Source organism: Condylura cristata, unplaced genomic scaffold, assembly GCF_000260355.1.
Source record: "Condylura cristata isolate star-nosed mole 26May11 unplaced genomic scaffold, ConCri1.0 scaffold00014, whole genome shotgun sequence".
Taxonomy (NCBI): Eukaryota; Metazoa; Chordata; class Mammalia; order Eulipotyphla; family Talpidae; genus Condylura; species Condylura cristata.
The window spans coordinates 50072992-50092249 of NW_004567115.1; the positions used below are offsets into that span (position 1 = coordinate 50072992).

The 19258-nt window shown below is 40.4% G+C and overlaps 1 protein-coding gene across 1 annotated transcript in view; it reads left to right on the plus strand.

Moving 5' to 3' along the window:
* TENM3 (teneurin transmembrane protein 3) overlaps positions 1-19258 on the plus strand; it is a 554583-nt gene that overhangs the window by 379794 nt on the left and 155531 nt on the right. The window contains exon 4 of the mRNA XM_012724797.1: positions 4079-4316. Coding sequence (XP_012580251.1) covers positions 4079-4316 — 238 coding nt within the window. The remainder of the gene's footprint in view (positions 1-4078; positions 4317-19258) is intronic.

The window sequence follows — 19258 nt, forward strand, 5'->3', positions numbered from 1 at the left end:
AAAGAAAGAGTGAGCTGAGTAAAGGCATGGGTAGGACAAACACAGTGCCATGAACTGTTTTACAGAACTGCCGGCACCTTTTCTAAAACGGCTAGTTCACAGCATTTCTAACAGTGAGCTTTAAGACACAACGGAACATACTGGGTACGGTGAGCTGCAGCTGCGTTTTACACATTGCTTGCTATCCTGTGTGTTTATATTCTGTCTACTCCTGTGTATTTTATATCCATTATTTACAAACCTCAAGAAGTAGATTTGAAATACCAGCACATTTGCTCGGATTCCAAAAGTGATTCCTGAAATCCAGTCTCTGGGGGCGTCTGTAGCCCCTCTCCTGGCTGCTAGACCCCGGAACTCTACCCGAGAAGTCCCCAGTTACTCAGCACATTTTTAGGGGACTTGGAAGGACAAAGCCAGGTGGAAGTGCTGTATAAATCCAGAGATTTAAGCTGGAGTTCGGCCTTTCGGGATCCAAGAATTTAGCTGGGGAAATGAGGCAGGTTTGCAAATTGCCATCCATGGAGGACAAGGAGGGAAGGCCCTGCTGTACTGTGCCAACTCTGTCTTCATTCTTCACCCATAGCCCTCCATTCAGCAAGTATTTGTGGGTATCCAATCCATGTGATCCTCGGGGCTCAGAGGCGATTACAAGCTAAAGGGAAAGACTGCAGTATAGAAAGGTGGAGAGCAAGTCTTTCCGGGTAGAATCAGCTAGAACAGAGAGGTATGAAGAGGGTTCCCGGAGGAAGTGTTTGCAGAAATACACCAGGAGCCATCACAGTATCAGTGTGACACATGCAACGGCCCCCTTTTGAGCTCTGAGAGGCACTGGAAGCCATCTGGAGTTTTCCAGGAATCAGCCGGCACGTTCCGGAGTTACGTTTCAGGAGCGGTAACGTCTTCCCCCCTGTAACTCAGCCACAATGTCCACGACCCCCTGTCCACTCTGCTGAGCCTGTGTCGGCTTCGCCTCAGGCCCACGGCCACGCGACTGTGTGTCCACCTGTGTGGCTCTCAGGTGCGCGTCTCCAAGCCTCGCCTCATCTCCACTTTATTCTCTGTTTTCTGGCTCTTTCCCTGGAAAGTTGATTGTTCTCCTTAAAAGGACTTCAGGAGAAATTTCAGTACCAGGAGAAAGTTGACTGTTCTCCTTACAAGGACTTCAGGAGAAATTTCAGTACCAGTCTTAGGAACAACTTCTAAGCAAACTTTCCAACTCTTGAGGCTCAGTGTTTAGTTTATCTTTCCCACTTTCATCTTTGGCTTGATTCTGGTGCCTTTCTGGTGGTTTATTTTTTATTTTGTCTCGTTAGCCTTCCTGTGCCTGTTCTACCTCGACTACGTTGGTGTAGACACAACAGACTCCGGATACATCTAACGTCCTGTGGGTCTGAGTAGCTGGAACTCACGTTGGCTCTCCAGCTAAAGCCTGTTTTGTTCCTGTCGGTGCTGCTGCAGAATTTGAATTTCTGGCCACCGTCTCATCTCACACAAAATCTGCACTTACTCTTTGATACTCAACTTGCACTATCCAGATTTGATTTGTTTTTAAGATCCCTGATGGTGTCAGCAAGTCCAAGAGAGCCCCAGCAGATAGAAGACATTAAGCTGAACTCACCTGGATGTGGCCACCAGGAAGTTGGGGTCTTTGCGTGATCCATGTACATTTTATGTTCTCGGTAAACACTAGTGAGTGTGCCTACAGAAAGCCACTGTGGCACTCAACATTTCGGAACCCTTAAATTGAAGTTTTTTTCTCCCACCAATTAGGTTTTGATTTGTTTTAAGATAGGAAACTTCAAGGAAATGTATTCTAATATGTGATAAAACACCATTCTCAAAAACCATTCGTTTTCAGTGATACCCTCAATGCTCAGAGTGATTTCCCCTGGAACTGATGTGGCATTCGCCCGCTACATAGAGGCTTGACAAATGTTTGTGAGGTCGATTGATGACTAGGGACATGGATAAATGAATAAATGAGTGCATTTCACTGAATTCTTAGAGCGCCCTAAACTGACAACAAAATGGGGCCCATGATTTCCCACATCCCAGATAAAAAAACTGAGTCTCACGGTCATCATGTCTGAGTTAGGAATTTAATTTGATATTCCAACTTCTACTGCTCTTTTTTCCTTCACAGTATATACTAATATAGAATTTATTCTACATACCCTGTGTAGTTTAACAACATTGTCTCATGCCATGTTTAAAAACATGAAGTTACTGACCCGTCTTTTCTTTCTTTGTGGATGCAGTTGTAGTACTTTTTCCCTGGGAAGTGTATCTTTTTTCTATCCGTTTCCATTGCACTGACACTGACCTGGTCTAGGACCCCAACGGCAACTATCAACCTATCACAGTCTACTAAAAGGGTCTTTCATGACACAGAGTATTATCATATGCCCTGGTGCTGGGGCAGACAAAGCCAGATAATGATATGATACCTGACTGATAAATCGGTCATGAATTTTTTGAACTGTTTCTTGCTAACACCAAACTCTAGTGTTGTTTTAAGCCTGCCGTTCTCTCCAAGGCTAATTTCTTTTGAACTGAGATTTCAGCAGTCATTACTTTTCAGGAACACCAGTGAGGCCTTTTATAGTTCCTAGACTGGAAATCTTCAAGAACAAAAGTTGTGTAAGGAAGCAGCTGTGTTTCCTATCTTTAAGTCTTTAACTGTCCCTCATTTCAGGAGTAAGCAATTATGCATTGTTAAATTAGCTGATATGGTTATTAGCAACCGAGAGAAACATGTAGCAATTACTGATATTGTTATAAGCTGGGTGGAGCTATGGTAACTATTGTACACTGCAAAGAAGTTTGATGACTGTTGCATCTCCTGGGTGATTTCATACGACCAGAATGACCTCCTCAGACTCTGACTGACTGAGCAGCCCTTGCTGGCACTCACATGATAGATGCAAGGTCCTTGTGTGTTTCCTGTTCTCTTTTAATAGGTGTGTTCATATTTATAGTATGATTTAGTACATCACCTTTGAACTGCATCTAGTCAAAAGTTGCTATCTTTCGTATGTCTGATCATAGTTCTTTTTAGCATTAAATTGAGGCAGCCGTCTGTTTGCTAAAATACAGTATTTGTGAATCGGAATATGTTCAAAATTAGATAATGAGATTGAAAAGCAGGTTTCGGATGTTATATCAATTTGTGAATTTTAACTTATAACTTAATGGCAATAGGGAATCATTCCCGCCTACCTGTGTGTTTATATTGGAAGTTGCTGGATTGCTGATGTTGGTGATGTTGGTTTGGGTGAAATATTGTGTCACTGACTCTGGGGCCTGAGTCGCCCCTGGTCACCTATGACTTACTCCACAATGTAGTTCTGCTGCATGCTGTGAAATTGCCAAATCTGTTCTGTGTGTGTTCTAATGGATGTAACGGTCATTAAGTATATGAGTCTTCTGACGTTGTAATCAGATGTGCTTCAGTCTGTTAAATATCCATGAAACAACATCTGCTTCACAGAGTGACCTTCTGCTAAAGAATACTTAGCGTCTATTAGCAGATCATAGAGCAGATATGCCTTATTTGAAATGCACTAAACTAGAGGAGTCGACTGCTGTTTAGCAACTAGCTTGTAATAATTTATTGCAGTTAAATAAGGCTTAAAAAAACTCCATTAAATAATTATAGGGATTATATGCATTTCGAAAACCTTTGTGTTTGACCGAAATTACCCATTTAATTTCAGGGTTGGTTTGTTAAAAAAAAGCTGAAATCTGCAGGCACATTAGAGGAGCTGTCAGAGCCTGTTTTCTGTAGGTGTTAATAAAACCAGATAAAAAAAATCTGAAGCAAATTAAAACCAAAAGCAATTTTGCCATCTGTTGTATATTAATTAGAACTTTGTGTATCAAGGGTAAACTTGCTCTTAGAGAATGTCACGAATACCTGGGTAGTGGAATAATGTGCAAATTGCTGAGGCTCTGGATGTATAGGCTGTTTGTAATTCTGATTCTTTCCTACCGGTGCACCAACAAATGGGTGGTGTGCACAGACCGAGGTAGGACCACGCGTGTAAGTGTGTCATGAGCGGTTTTTTTCTTTTTTCAGAGCAACCTGTGAACAATCCAGGCCAGTCCGCCCTGCAGCCGCTGCCGCCTTCCCATAAACAGCAGTCCGCACAGCACCATCCATCCATCACTTCCCTCAACAGAAACTCCCTGACCCACAGAAGGAGCCAGAGTCCGGCCCCGCCGGCTGCTTTGCCCGCCGAGCTGCAAACCACACCCGAGTCCGTCCAGCTGCAGGACAGCTGGGTCCTTGGCAGTAATGTACCACTGGAAAGCAGGCAAGTCCTCCGGGGAAAACAGAGTCCCTGAGATCATCAGGACTATGCATGCATGGAGAAAGCATACGCTGGAGTACTTGACAGGCCGTGTTGTTCCAACATCTGCAACTTATTTATTTACTTTAAATTTTTTGGCACAGATGAATGAGGGTATTGGCCAGAGGTGCTGGGGGTTGGGATGGGCGGGCGGTGAGAGGAGACAGAGCGGGGAGCAGAGCAGGCGGAGACAGCAGCGGGGAGACAGGAGAGGTCTGTTGCGCCCGTTGGGTCACTTAGTGGTCGGGGATGGAACTCGTGCTGCAGTGGCTGCTGATAGCTTCATAGTGCTGAGACTTCACCCCTGCACCTCCAGGGAGGCCCGTGACATCTGCAATTTAAAGATAAACTCGTTCAACCTTTTTCTCACTGATAGAAATTGCATGCTTATAATAAACTCGGTTTTCCTCTCTAAGATCAGTCCCAGGTTACAGGTGGTTGCTTAATGGCTGGGCCCCATCCACACATTTCACAGCTTGTAAGAGAAGAGAAAACATGGCTTACGTGGAACTTTGCTATCATTTTTTTCTTATTTACAAATGATCACGCATGTGAAGGAAAAGGTGAAGATGTCAAAGGTGATGATCCGCCCCATCTAGTTTGATTCCATGAAACGTGTTTAGCCTGTCGTTGATTCCAGAAGCCCTTACGTTCCCTTTCGTCTTCATAGGCAGGGCCAGAGTTTGGCTCTAACATCCTAATGTGTCCCACTCCAGCAAAGTCTTAACCACCGGTTAAGGATGACTGTTTCCTGCTACAATAGGGAGATGAGATCTCTTCCCTCAAGTTCTTTCTATGCTTTTTCCTAAGACATTAGACATTCTTTCTTACCATGTACTACAATCTCCATCCTTGAAATTTCCATCCTCTGGTTATAATCACTCAACTCGTCACCTGTAATTGCACAAAATAATTTGCCCGTTGCTATATGATGGCCGTGGGCTTCTCTAAGTCTTGTCTTCTGGACGCTTCGCCAATTTAATGCTTTCTCTGGTGTTTCAGTGAGGTTCTTAAAAGATGACTCTTGCCCCAGCTGGCCTACAGGTGACAATCTGCTCGTACAGCATCACAAATCAGTACAAACCATTTTGAGTAATCCAGTTGGTTATTAAATGATCCCAGAAGTACCCCCGTCTCTCTTTGGACAAAGCTTCAGTGGCGTCTCCTGTATATGAGGGACAGCACAAGCAGAGTGGTGTCCTGCCTCTCTGGTCTCTGGTCTCTGGCCTCTGGTTTCCTGTTAGTGACTTTTTAGCCAACTTAGCCAATCCTTTAACAATCCGATTAGTATTTTTGTCTTCCCTCCTTTAAGCTTCCCCCGCCTCAGAGAGAGAGAGTCATCATATAAAAGCCAAAAACTAGAAAACACCCCACCCCTAGTACAATGTGCCCCCAAATGCTCTTAGAGAGCTCTTGGCTAGTGTCAGCATTTAAATCAGCTCCTGATGGAGGATACAAGTCCCCTGATGTATAAGTTGCTATTTTTTGGCGTAAAATGCCTGCGCTAAACTAATCCTTGCTGGAGAATGAGCTCATAAGACCTCCTCACAGTTAGCCGTCAACAATAAAAATCTTTGTCTTTTCTTTTACTCTTGACCTAAGAAGAAGGTTTCAAAAAACTCTTATCTTTTTATCTATGGTGTCAGCTAAGAGTAGTTGGGTTTTATTGTTTGTTTTGTATTATTGAACACTCTTCTGGGAGAAATTAGAAAGAGAAAGTGCAGGAAAAGTAGACAAACAGCAAATTCCTCTTTGCTGCAGACAGTCATGTATACAGATTTCTCTTTTGCTGGAGGCGATTAGCACAGAGCCAAATTCACCCAGTGTAATTAATTAGCACACACTGAACCACTAATCAACACTGATTTACTATTGTCATTTGGAAAATTTTTATTAGGCAAAAAGTAATTTTCCAGTTGAGTCACCAAATTGAATATGGATAATTTCATTGTGGTTGACAAAAATTGTTTTGACAAATACTTATGAAATCTGTCAAGGGAAGTCATCAGAAACGTGTTTAAATTTAGGGATGTCATCTCGCACAAAACCCTGCAAACTGGTGGCACTTGGAGGGACAGTAATCCTTGAAGCCACGTCTAATAGTGAAGAGACTTCAAATAACTTTGGAGACAGTTGAAGTATGTGCTTGTGAGTTCTCAGATGGCACTACCAAAGTCTGCTTGCCAGGCAGTTAGGATAGGAAGTAGCTGTTAGGCAGTTAGGATAGGAAGTAGCTGTTTGAGGAAGCCCCAGTATCCGGATGTAAAACAGCAGCAGATTACTCCCCATGGAGACCTCTATCCTGAGGCTTCCTTCCGTTGCAGAACAGTGGCTTCAGTGAACCATCAGGAATTGCAGCATCACCTCTCATAGTGGACACAGGAAGAAAATGGACCACCTGGGATTATCTCACTAGCACACATAGGAAGAGAAATGCATCACTGCTGTATTGGATGCTAAGAAAACGTAGTCCATCGTGTTGTCGTGTTAGGTTCTCGCTTTCCAGGGTTCCCATCTCCTCGTTGTTCATCAAGAGGAATGGCGTTTCAGCTGCAGCTCCTCAACCCAGCAGCCCAGGAAGCCGAGCGAAGATCTCACCTGGCACTTGACTGTGCTACTGTGGCTTAATAGTCTCACTTGGTTGGAACTCTTGAGGTGAAGGACCAGGCTTACTTATCATTGATTTTTCATCCTTTTTTAGTTACGGCCCCCTATTGAGTATGATTCTCAGGCTCCGTTTCAGCTATATTACCAACTTATCCAGACCTGTGGCTGCCTCTAACTAGTCTTTAATCTACTGGGTAGTTTTACCTCTGCTATCATGTCTGTGTATACTGACAGTGATTTAACTAGCTCTCACTGTTCGGCAAGTGCCATTTAAAGTGATAAGCTATGAAGTTGGAGTTCAGCTATGCAGAGATAAGAATCTCTCATCTACTTCTCAGTCAACCCTGCCTTTCTCCTTTGGGCATCTATTGGTAATGGCTGCTTACAAATGGCATGTAATAACCAAGGGAAATCTCAGCTAATGGTAGGCTGACAGTGTATATTAATTGGTAGAGGAGACAAAAGATTTTCTACCTTGTCTGCTTTGTCTTGGGTCGCTTTCACGTTGATTAATTCAAAAACATTCTCAGCAGCAATTTCTTGATTCCACGAAAATGTTTATTTCCTTCATTTAATGAATTTCACAGTCAGTGTTCTTGTGGACGGCACATTTCTACTCGAGCCAGTCCCGTAGTTCTGGTCTGTCATCTCATGTGAGCGTCACATCTGCTAGGCTCACATCAGGATCCAAGCCAGCAGTTTATAAGCCTGCCCTTCCTTCATCCCCTCCTAGAAACAACAGTCTTGCCTGTAATATCTACCTGCTGAGAATATCTTCAAAATGCCTTTCCTTTGCACTCACGACTTCAGACTATGTGCAGTTCACTCCCAGGGCATCTGACAACCTGTAGGGCACCTTTGTTTCTATGATAGTGCAGCTCTTGGGTGCCTGGTAACAGGTGCGTCCAGAAGACAGCACTCACTGAGGGCTCTGCAGGTGTGGCAGAAAACGCTCATCCAGGAGCCCTGACCTTCTGCAATTGTGAAGTTAATTGGTTGCTACCTCCTCATTTATAGATGTGAATTAAGTAGCTTAGTAGTTACTTATTAGATGTTAACAAAATGGTTCATTTGTAGCCATTTAATAAAAGATTTATACCTTGCTTTATGATGAAGCTGACTTTGGCATGGGTGGTTCATTATGTGTTCCCATAGCTTTTTACCTTGTAGTTCAGTAATGCGTTGCTAATTATTAATGTATGAAATTGCATATTAAATTACCTCTTGATTATTGCATTTTTAATTTAAATATCGAGTTGTCCTGGGTTGCTCTAATGTGGGATCAATTGCTATGTCTTTTAAACACTGAAGTGGAACTGAAGTATTTACTCAGCTAGGAAATTCTCCTTTTCGCCCTCTTTCATCTTCACTTCAAACGGATTCAAGGGCAGGAAAGGGGGGCCGTACGAGCACTGAGTCCGTGTGGGTCTCGCCTAGTAGAAGAGAAGGTAGCAACTGCACACCAAAGCCTGATGGTACTGGGGAGAACATTCACTTAAAAATGTGTACCTCCACTCACGGAAGGATAACCAGCTACCTTGCACAAGGCAGTGTGCAGCAAGGGTCTCCATATAAAGGCATAGCTTACATAAAATTGGCGGGAAGATTGCCCAGTGACTTAAATGTGTGGGTGGATGCTTTATTCTTTTGTTGAAGAGTAATTTGGGAAGACCCGAGAGCACCCAGTTCCACTTCAGTGTTTAGGGAGAGAGAATATCACAGAATATGAGAAATAAATGCACGCGTGAAGCAACGAGGATGACAGAACAGAAACCAAAATTGGACCTCAGCCTTGGTTAAGAAATCTGTCAGTTGTCTTTGGGAGTTGCACCTTCTCTGTTCGTTAAAAACAAGCGACCAGCAAGAAAAAAGAACCGTGAACACGGATTCTAATGAATAGTAGAAATTAAATGGACTCGAGCTCTTGAAATAGTTCCCCTTTAAGACCTATGGCATTTCTTTCAAAGCCTGTAAGGGATCTACTTGTATTTTTAAGAGTAATGGGGGCAAAGAAGAAAGAGATAAGATGTACAAGGATTTTCTAGACTGTTTATAAAAGGGTTCATTTCAATGTGTGGCTTAAACACTTTCGTCTTGGGGAGAGGGGCTAAGTCAGAAGCTGTTGTCATCCCATTTCAGCACCTGAGCCCTGTGCTGACCTTATTTATCATCAGGTTAGAATATGTGAGAAAAGCAGGATGTGAACAGTTATCCCAGAACCGTGGGCTCATTGTCCAGGGCAGGACACACTCGTGTTGACCCTAAATTGTATCCCCAAGAGTAAAGTGGCGTTAAGTATATATATTACACATAAATACATGTGTAACACAAAGTATATTATCTTACACTTTAGGGTAAATAGATGAAGGCAGAAATCCCATGGAGAAATGATGGGAACGCAGCCTTTGGTTGAAACAGGTGTCATTCCTGACCTTCTGCTTTTCTATCTTGTTGCCAACTTGTAGAAAACATGTACTCCTTTGTAAGTCGTGCACACACACCATCCACAGGCCTCCAAAATAGATACCTTCTGAAAGAATACTTAAAATATTTATCTTTATTTTTTCACACAAAATCAAGAGAAGTTGCACATGTGGGATCAGCACAGTGAATGAATTTTTGTTCCAGAAATTTAATTTTTTCAAATTAAGATTTAAGGATAAATTTCTATTCACAAAAAACATAAAGCAGAGATCAAATTTGAGCCTGAATTTATTAATGGATGTCCTTGTGACTCTGGCAGCATTACAATTTGGGTCTCCAAAGCCATTCCCTTACACTGAAATAGACCTCATTCTAAAATTAAGTAGGAGACACAGATCCCAGGATGATTTCTAAGTGAAAGCAAAGGATGATTTTTTTTTAAATGTGAAATTATTATTGACCCTTTGGAATGCTACCTCCTCAACTTGGTTATTCTCAAGCTTCGTGCCAATAATAAAATGAGCAAAGAGACAGTGGACTGATATTAGATCTAGAACAAAGCTGATTTCCAGACATCAATATTGATCTATATTCCCAATGACACCTACTAGATCTAGTAGGGATCTAGAAGGTCTACTTTGGCATCCCAAGAAGAGACATCCTCCTGGGTTCTAATCCTAGATCTATCCGTTATACTATGTATGTGATCATCTACAAATTAGTTAAATCTGGGGTCGATTTCCAGTGCAATAATAAACTACTCGAAATGGCATTGTGAGTATTCAATTCAATAATGTCAGTTATGCATCTGTAACATGATGGTGCTGCAGAATTTTTCTTACATGTGACCAAGTATTAACAGCCATTGAACAGGCTAAAACAACCTAGTCGGTTATAACAGAACACCTAACTCTTAGCATCTAGTAAACTCTCTTCTCTCCAATGGATAAAAAAAAGTATTTGTCTAAACTGGAATACTTACGTGTTAGGGGGTCCAAACCAAAACTATAGTTAATTGTAGTACAGTAAAATCGCTTGGATTTTCACTGTTCCTGTCTTTAGAAGTAGATGAATTTTTACAGGTAGGAACCCCAAGTCTGTTCATTTTGTTCTTGAGAAGAAGAAAAAAAAATCAAATTCTAATGAAAGGCAACTATTCATATCCTTGAAACATTTAATTAACTAAAGTAGTAAATGTTTGGAATGAATCAGGGAAAGGCTTGATAGATGCATTTTCTCCACATCAGTTAGAAGTTAGACCCCAATTTTATTTAAGGTATTTAAAGCTGTAGGTGTCTTTCTAGCATGATGGAGGCACCACATAATAGAGAAGGAGTGTTATTTTGTTTAATTGATGTGAACCCTTTTCAGTAGCAACTAAGACACCAAGAAAGTATGAATTCATCATCTGCCCTGGACTTGTATGTTTTTAAAGCATAATTCCAGCAAACTGGAAATACTCGGTATTCTTAACAAAGTTTTGGTTTAAGGTAACTGGCAATCTGTAGGAGGTGTTCACATATGATCACCTTAATTTCCCCAGGGAGATGAATTCTTAATTACTTCTAACACATCTGGTCACTTCTCTGAGCACAATCAGAGTTAAAGGTCACCTCCGGTCCAAGACAGGGCTGGCCATGAAATCATGACCTTAGTCTTCTTCCTCAGTAGCTGTTTTGTGAGTTTTTTCAAATCTTTTTATCTCCAGTCATATTATCTGATGAAAATGTTTCGGTCCTCGCACTTGATATGTGTGTATGTGTGTTTTCCTCATACAGAGTAGAAGTAACATTTTCTGTAATAGTGATTTTCTCCTTCCTTAGAATTATTTTTTGTCCAATTTCAAAACTGTCTGTTTTCCCCTACAAAATATGTCCTCTGGTTTCACCCCCAATTAATACAGCCTCTGGCAAGGATAACTGCTTATCTCTTCCTGCATTTCTTCATTTTCCCTTGAAATACTTTGCCAATTTTATGTCTTTTTTTGTTAATTTCAAACCTGAGGTAAAGTCTGTTTTCTATTATCCTGTTCTTACAACTCTTTTTCTTAGCCCATAAGATTAAATTCTTGGACATGCAATTAACCAATTAAGCCTAATAAATTGTCTTGATAACCCCTCTGATTCCACTCTGACCCCTTGTGAATTTGTAGCATCTCACCTCGTATTCTGAACCGCTTACAATATCACTGCCAGCAGGCCTCCTGTTCTGTCACATCCTGCACTAATAGAATATCGCTTCGTTTTGTTCTTGGCATACAGGAACAGACAGATCTGGGTTAAAATCTCAATGTGCATACTAGCTTATGGAGCGATGTGATCATGGGTAGCTTACACATACATTTTAAACTGACTTTTCATAAAATAGTTTTTGATACTATTTCACAAAGATTTCATAGGGATTTATTGAGACATCATCTGTAAAGTCCCTGACACTTTCATTCTTTGCTTTTCTTTATTCCTTTCTTCAGTTATACATCCAAAAGAAAAATACTTGATTTAGTGTTTCCAAAGTTAAATGACAACTCCCAAGAATTCCATCTTGATTATTTTTTTGTGAACAATCAGATAGCTGTTTCAGCTTCAAAGATGGGTATCTTTTGATTGTGAAAATAATCAGTACCTCCTCAATTTAATTCTGGTGACTTCCTAGAGGAGATAAATCATGAAATAAACTTGGAAAGACCAGACTAGTTTTAGAAAAAAGTAACAGTGATGATATGGGGAGGAAATTACCTGCGATAGTGGTGGGACAGGAGCCGTTCATAAAATAAAGCCTGAATGCATTCATTCAGCAGATATTCATTAGCATATTTTACTGTGTCAGTATGAAAAAAATCAAGTTTGTTGCAGAGGGTTTGGAGTTTCAGTGGTTTTCAGAAAGAGGGACTATAGAACAAGTTTTAAAATTGGAATTAATTTAGAGATTGTATAGTCCTATCTTCTTTTTAAAACCTATTGAGATTTTTTAATTTGCCTGAGATCACAAGACTAGTTAGTGGCAATACTCAAGAAGATTTTGGGTCCCAAATTCTAAATACATTCTTTCTTCTTGTGGTGGTCTCCATATTTATTTTTAAGAATTATTTATTTAGCATACAGAACTGGGGTATAGCACAGAGGTGTGGGGGGTGTTTAAAATTCATCAGAGACAGAGTGGAGAGTAGAACAGGCAGGTGGACTGAAATACACTTCTGAGAGGAGCAGTCAGGAGAGGTCTGCCACGCCATGTGGGTCACATCCATGGCCCGGGATCGAACTTGTGCTGCAATGGCTGTGATAGCTTCCTAGTATATTTTAACCACCAGGAGAGCCCTCCAAATATTTTTAAAAAGTATATCTGAATGAAAAAGAGAACAATCATATTTGCAAGATCCCCAGATCAACCTCCTGTGGCAGGAAAACACACACTGTGTACTTAGACCTGCATGGTTGCAGCTGTAGTGAAGAAGTACAGACTTTTTTTCTTGTCAGTCTTCCCTAATTGATAGAGTGTATCTGTTCACTGTAGACTGAGAGGTACCTAGGGGTCAGAGATGCCTCTGTTACCTAACTATTTATATAAAATTTACACTGTACTAGGCATCATAAACAATGTAGAGATCATTGGAAAAAATCTGGAGATGACTGAAAAAATGTCTAGTTTCTATGCAAATACTCCACTATTTTTCTGTGAAACTTGTACTTCTGAAGATGTTGTATCCACTGAAGTTCTGGGAACCAATCCCAAAGCCACCCCAAGGGATGACTATTTATTAATTTATAAATTATACAGAGGAGGCCATGTTATCATACATATGTAAAACCAACACTTGAAAAGATAAAATGAACTAAACAATAGCTTTGAATAAATTTATTTTGTTCATTTCATAAATTACTAAATGTCAACCTATATGATTAATTATGTATCAATATCATGTTATAAACAGTTTTCAGTCCTATCTTACAAATATATGAACTCCCTTTTTACAAACAAAAGTGGTATATAGTGAGGTTGTACAATGTGATTTTCTAAGGTGTTCTATGTGGTGATTTAACACACACAATGTGAAATAATGACAATGGAGTTAATTAACACATCCTCATTTTATGTTACCTTGGGGTGTGTAGGGGTGAGATCATTCACCGTCTTCCCAACTTTCAAGTGTGCAATCAGTATTAACTGTAATCACTAGGCTTTTAAACCCCCAGAATAATTTATCTTACTGCTGAAAGGTGTCCCTTTGACCACCATCTCCCTATTCCCTCCTCCCATAGTCCCTGGCAACCTCCATTCAACTATCTGGTTCTAGAACTATAACTGTTTTCAATTCCACATCCAAGTGAGATCATACTGTGAAATTTGTCTGATTCCCTGCTATCCAAGCAAACTCATTAAAAGTTGTTGCATTTCTACATTTGAAATAGACAAGGACAAACCCTGCAAAAACGCCATGTTGAAGACTTTTTTTTTTTAAAGATTTATTTATTTATACAGAACTGGGGTACAGGCCAGAGATGCGGAGGGTGAGAGGCTTCACCAGAGACAGAGTGGGGAGCAGAACAGGCAGATCAAAGTACAAAGTCTACTGCTGAGGGGAGCAGCAGGCGGTCAGGAGAGGTCTGCCACGCCCTTTGGTCACCTCAGGGGCAGGCGGGGATCAAACTCATGCGGTAGTAGCTCAAGCTTCTTAGTGCAGCGCTTTAACCCTCTGCGCCCATGTTGAAGACTTTTAAGCAATTTAAAAAATGGAAAATTGTTGTCGATGACAATCACAGTTCTGGACAACAAAACTATAGACTAATGGGAATATTTCCAAATGTAAGTTTTAAAAATATTCTTTCTGGGTGAAGACTTGCTTTAGAAAGACAGTGCTCTCTCAGACTTCCTGAAGTCTCTTTACCCTGCAGGACTGGTTCCATCATTTTCTCAAATACAGACTCGTGGTAGCCTCTGGCCAACAACTGCTTGTCATCCTTTTTCATTTATATGTTTAACTCATATGTGAGGTCTATACCTTTTTGGGGTGCGTTGCCATCAGAAAACTGGCTGAACGTTATGTGGTTTCGGAGGGTTTTCAGAATCACTCCACAGTTCATCCCAAAATAAGGTGGAGAAGGCTGTACTGGGTAAATTACCCGCAAGCTTCCGAGAGTGAGGTTCTGGCTCTCAGCCCCTCAGTGGGGTAGGGCTCAACCCTCTTTGCCCTTCTTTTTTTTTTTTTAAGATTTATTTATGCATACAGAACTGGGGTACAGGCCAGAGATCCGGATGGTGAGAGGATTCACCAGAGACAGTGTGGGGAGCAGAACAGGCAGATCGACGAAGTACACAGCTGAGTGGAGCAGCGGGCGGGTCAGGAGAGGTCTGCCGCGCCCTGTGGTCACTTCCGGGGCAGGCGGGGATCGAGCTCATGCGGAAGTGACTTAAGCTTCTTAGTGCAGTGCTTCAACCCGATACGCCCTAAGGGAGGGCCTTCTTTGCCCTTCTTAGGAGACACATAGCATTACTAACTCTCCCCTGGAAGGACTGGGGGTCTGTTCCACAATCAGCAGTGTGTGAAATATTATAAAACATCATATTCCTGTTGAAAATGCAAAGCAATAAAGCTGGCTTTGCACAGGTGTTAAGGTGTGTTCCTCCTGCAGGGAATCACACTATCGTCAGGAGCTGGTTGACAACGTGACTTTGATCTCAATTTCCTCATCTTCAAAAAGTGTATTTTATCTCAGACGCACTCTCAGAGCGAGGATTTTGGGAAGTTTAAATTAGAGAATCTTTTCTTTGTTCACCTAAACAGGCACTCCACAGCTTTATTGAACCTATTTTCCACTCTGTGGTGGTTTTCCATTTTGTGTGGTTAAAAGCTTCCTGTCCTCGCGTCTACTTGCCTGGACTCCTTGAACATCATTTACAATGCTGAAATTCTTTTTCTTTTCATAAATTTAAACCTGTACCTGAAAAACTTTTTTCAATCTGGATCTACTTCCTTCTCAAATCTATGGAAAGAGCTTTGCTGAACAATTTTAGGCCATCAATAATTAAGTGAATTAATAATTAAATAGAGTAAGTCTTGTTCAAATAGCACCTAGGAATTTTTAAGATGTTCTTTTTCATTTCCATTTTAATGTTAACATATTTAGTAGGTAGTAACTGCCGATAGTGGTGTAATTGGTACCTTAAAGCATGTAAGAAAATGTCTGATAGAGATTGGTGCACTAGATGTCATGGCAAGACCACTTTAGTAACGAAGATGTGAAGCAAACACATTAAGCAGTTTTAGCCTCCTTGATAATGGCTAAACTCCTGGCCTATTTAACTATCCTGTTCTTTTTTTACTGTATGTTGGGGTTTGATTACAGAAAATATTTTCCTCCCTATTGTTGTCCTATGTATCTTGTATAGCTGTGGTTACGCCTACATTTTTTTTTGTCGTTGTTGTATCAGCCCTTTCCTTACATAAGACTGAAAGGTAAATGTGAAAAATGGCAGAGCTTCCTAAAATTTATTTCCTGCAAGTCACCTTAACACCATAGTATTTTGCCTCCTAATTTTCAAAGATCAATTAACACATAATGCAGTGTTTACCATGAACATGTTTGCAAAGTCAGAATAATTACAAATTGATAGTCATTTGCTAAAATTATAATGATTAATACATTCAGAGTGCACATTTTTTAGTGAAATATTAAAAACCGCTTTTGTCTCAAATCACTATTTGTACAGCCACTAATACCTATTAATTCAGGTAGCAGCAGTGAAATGTATCTTGTTTATAAGCTTTTCATTTAAGTTATTTCTCTTGCTGGGATCACCTCCTGGTGCGAAAGTTGTCCAAAGATAATAGCACATCAATTCAAAAGTGTAATAGATTGGAGCCCACAACATGCCATTTGCACGAAGAAGTAGTTGATCAGTCTCACTGGCTCACTGTGTCACAACCAGATCTTTACATATTTGTCCTTTTGTTTGAATGTCAAAATAAGTAATTTGCACTTGAGTGTTGATTACTCACTTGGGGGATGTTTGTCTTATTTAAAATATTGTTCTTTTAAAATGCATACCATCATCAGTTGAAAGGTAATAACAAAGGAAGCATTTTAATTAGTAGGAGTCGAAAATAATTTCTTTTGTAATTTGGGGAAACATACATAGTATGTTAGTTTCTGCAAAACACTGTTGGATACATAGTGATCCTATCTTTGTATTGGAAGCAAAAGAATTAATCCATTTGAACAAGCCCTGGCAATGCTTGTGAAATTTGCACATGTGTGTATACATCTCCCTTTCGTAAGTTCATCAAATTGAGAGTTAGAGATTTTAAATTATCGTAATGGAAAGAAAAGTTACTAACGTATTTACTAGCATTTTCCTACAGCTCAGCTCTATTTTTAAGCTTCTTTCTATTTTGGTTTCTATATATACACTGACATTACTATTCATTTTATAACAATGTCCACTTTCCCCTTCCTCTCACCATCACCGTTGCTCCCTCCCACCGCTGCCTTCTCCTGATCCCCTGTCCCCCTCCCCTGTACAATCTCTCTGGTTTATTTCTTAACGCTTCCACCTTTCATCAATCCCTGAGACAAGCGGTTTCAGATTTAAAATCCTATTTACTAAGTTTTCTTCTTAGTTCCAGCTTTTGTCAGGATCTGCTGTTACCAGAGTGGTTATTGAAGAAGGTAATTAAAAACTAGTTCTCCAAATACCTTTTGCTTCCCCCACACTTGTTAAGTAGGTTCTCCTGTACCTACCCTTGAAAACATGCTTTAAAATAATATCTAAAGGATGAAAGCAAAATCGTTCCCTTTAGCGGTAATAATGAGGATTCGGTATACGATTTTTTTCCCCCAATTATACTGGAATTCTGCTCCCTCTGAAGCTCCATAAGAATTTTTTTTCATCGCGTTGTTTTGTAGATCAGAAGCTAGCCCTCCTCCAACCTTTCAGGCTAGGACCATCTCTCCACATGGCCAGAACATCACCTTGATTGCTACTTTGTCCTCAGCTTCAAAGGAGGAGAAAAGTTAGGGAGAAACATGCTGAGCAGGAAAATATTTTTATTTCCTTCCTTTCTCAAATTAGCAGAGGTGGAAAGGGGGAAGGGTGTTGCATATCTCTCTGTGTGTATACACGTACTTTGCACGCATATCACTATTACAATATTTAGAGTCTCTGCTAATGGACAAAGAGAATGATTAAAAGCGTCTCTTCCTTTCCTGTATTGGTTTAAATGCAGGTGACAAATTGAAGCAAAGTTTTTAGAGGGAAAACGAATCTATAGCCACTATTCCAGCCAGAGAAGTTAAACTTGGAGAAATAGCATTGTCTGTAACCAAGAATGTCGTTAAACCTTTTGGGCACGTAAATGCTCAGCTAGACTTCAGCGTGCATCACAAATCCAAGTATTCAGTTCAGTGAAAAAAGGAAGGAGAAGCCCTGCAAAGAAGATACTTCTGTAATATTCTGGTAGGGTGGTGAATGCTTTAGAATAACCATGGAAATATCTCTAACAAACAAAGAAGAATCCAACAGTCATGTAGCTACAGGATTAGGAAGGTTGAGGGAATAGATTTCTTAGCAAATAGGTGATATGGAAAGGAAAGAACAATGAAGAAAGATGTGGAAAGTGAAAACACAGGAGTGAGATAACATAAGATAATACAATGAAAAATGTTGTTCATCTTGATGTTCAGCTTAAAAGGATAGAGCCTTTGTTTTCTAAATTCCAGTAGTTGAAGTGATCTATCAGCAGTGATTTGTCTGCAGGAAATGTTTACATTTTAATTCAAATAACATCACATGATAATACATACGCTTCAGGTGTGCATCCTTGAGAATCAGCATGTGTGTGTACTCCGCTTAGTCACCGCTCAAAGTTCAAGACTGTCCTGTGCCATCCTTTGACTCTTTGGAATGGATTTTCTCCTATTATTCCATCTCGGGAGTTTTGACATTAAGCTGAAGCTAGGAAGGCAGTAAGCTGACACCCACAGCTTTGTCTGGGTTCTCAAAGTGTGGCCCCAAATCAGCAATGTCAGCCCCTGGGTTTCCATCCAGAAAGATTCTGATGCCCTGTAAAACTTGAGAACCACCACCTGAATGTATGAAATAATCTCCAAGTACCTTGTTACTCCTACTCATAAAGTTGATTGTTCAAGTTCCCAAGACCCTACCAAAACCTGCAATTCCATGCTCTAGCTGAGTGAATGATCTTGAAGAGGAAGTTAAGTGAGTCTGGAGTGACTTTTGCGTCTGATATGGACGCTGGCATGGGTGGCCTTTTCCCTGAGAATTCATGCTGCCATCTCTTAGTTCAGGATCTTCTGAACAGCAGCATTCCCAAGTGATGGAAATTTCTTTCCAACTAGCTGTTTAACTCTTGGCTATTATCCAGCGTGGTATTTAAGCTCTGTAAGTAATAGCACTATATGTCTCTGGTACTATAGAGAATCAGTTGGTAAAAGGTAAGGAAAACGGACAGACATCAACCTTGAATAAGAGCAGGTACTTTTCTATATGGACTTGCTTCCTATAGATTTCTGTATAAATGTCTGCCAGAAAGTTCATATTTCCTGACATCATTATCCAAAGCATGTCATTTAACTGAACTGCTGTTTTAGTCTTTGCATCAGTTCTAAACACATTACTAAATAGACCTTTCATGGATAATCCACTGGGTTTTTGTAATTTAAAGTTTGAATTTTGACAGTGAAAATCCTAAAGACTGTGCTAATGAAGCACAGGTTGTAAGTTTTCCAAATGCGTGGATAATGGTTAATACACCAGTGAGGTATATCAGCTATATACTGACAAATTAATATTTGGAGCTGTGTTAAGTCCTGTAGAATTTAATAAATAGACTCAATTATAAGCTGCAAGTAATTAAATGA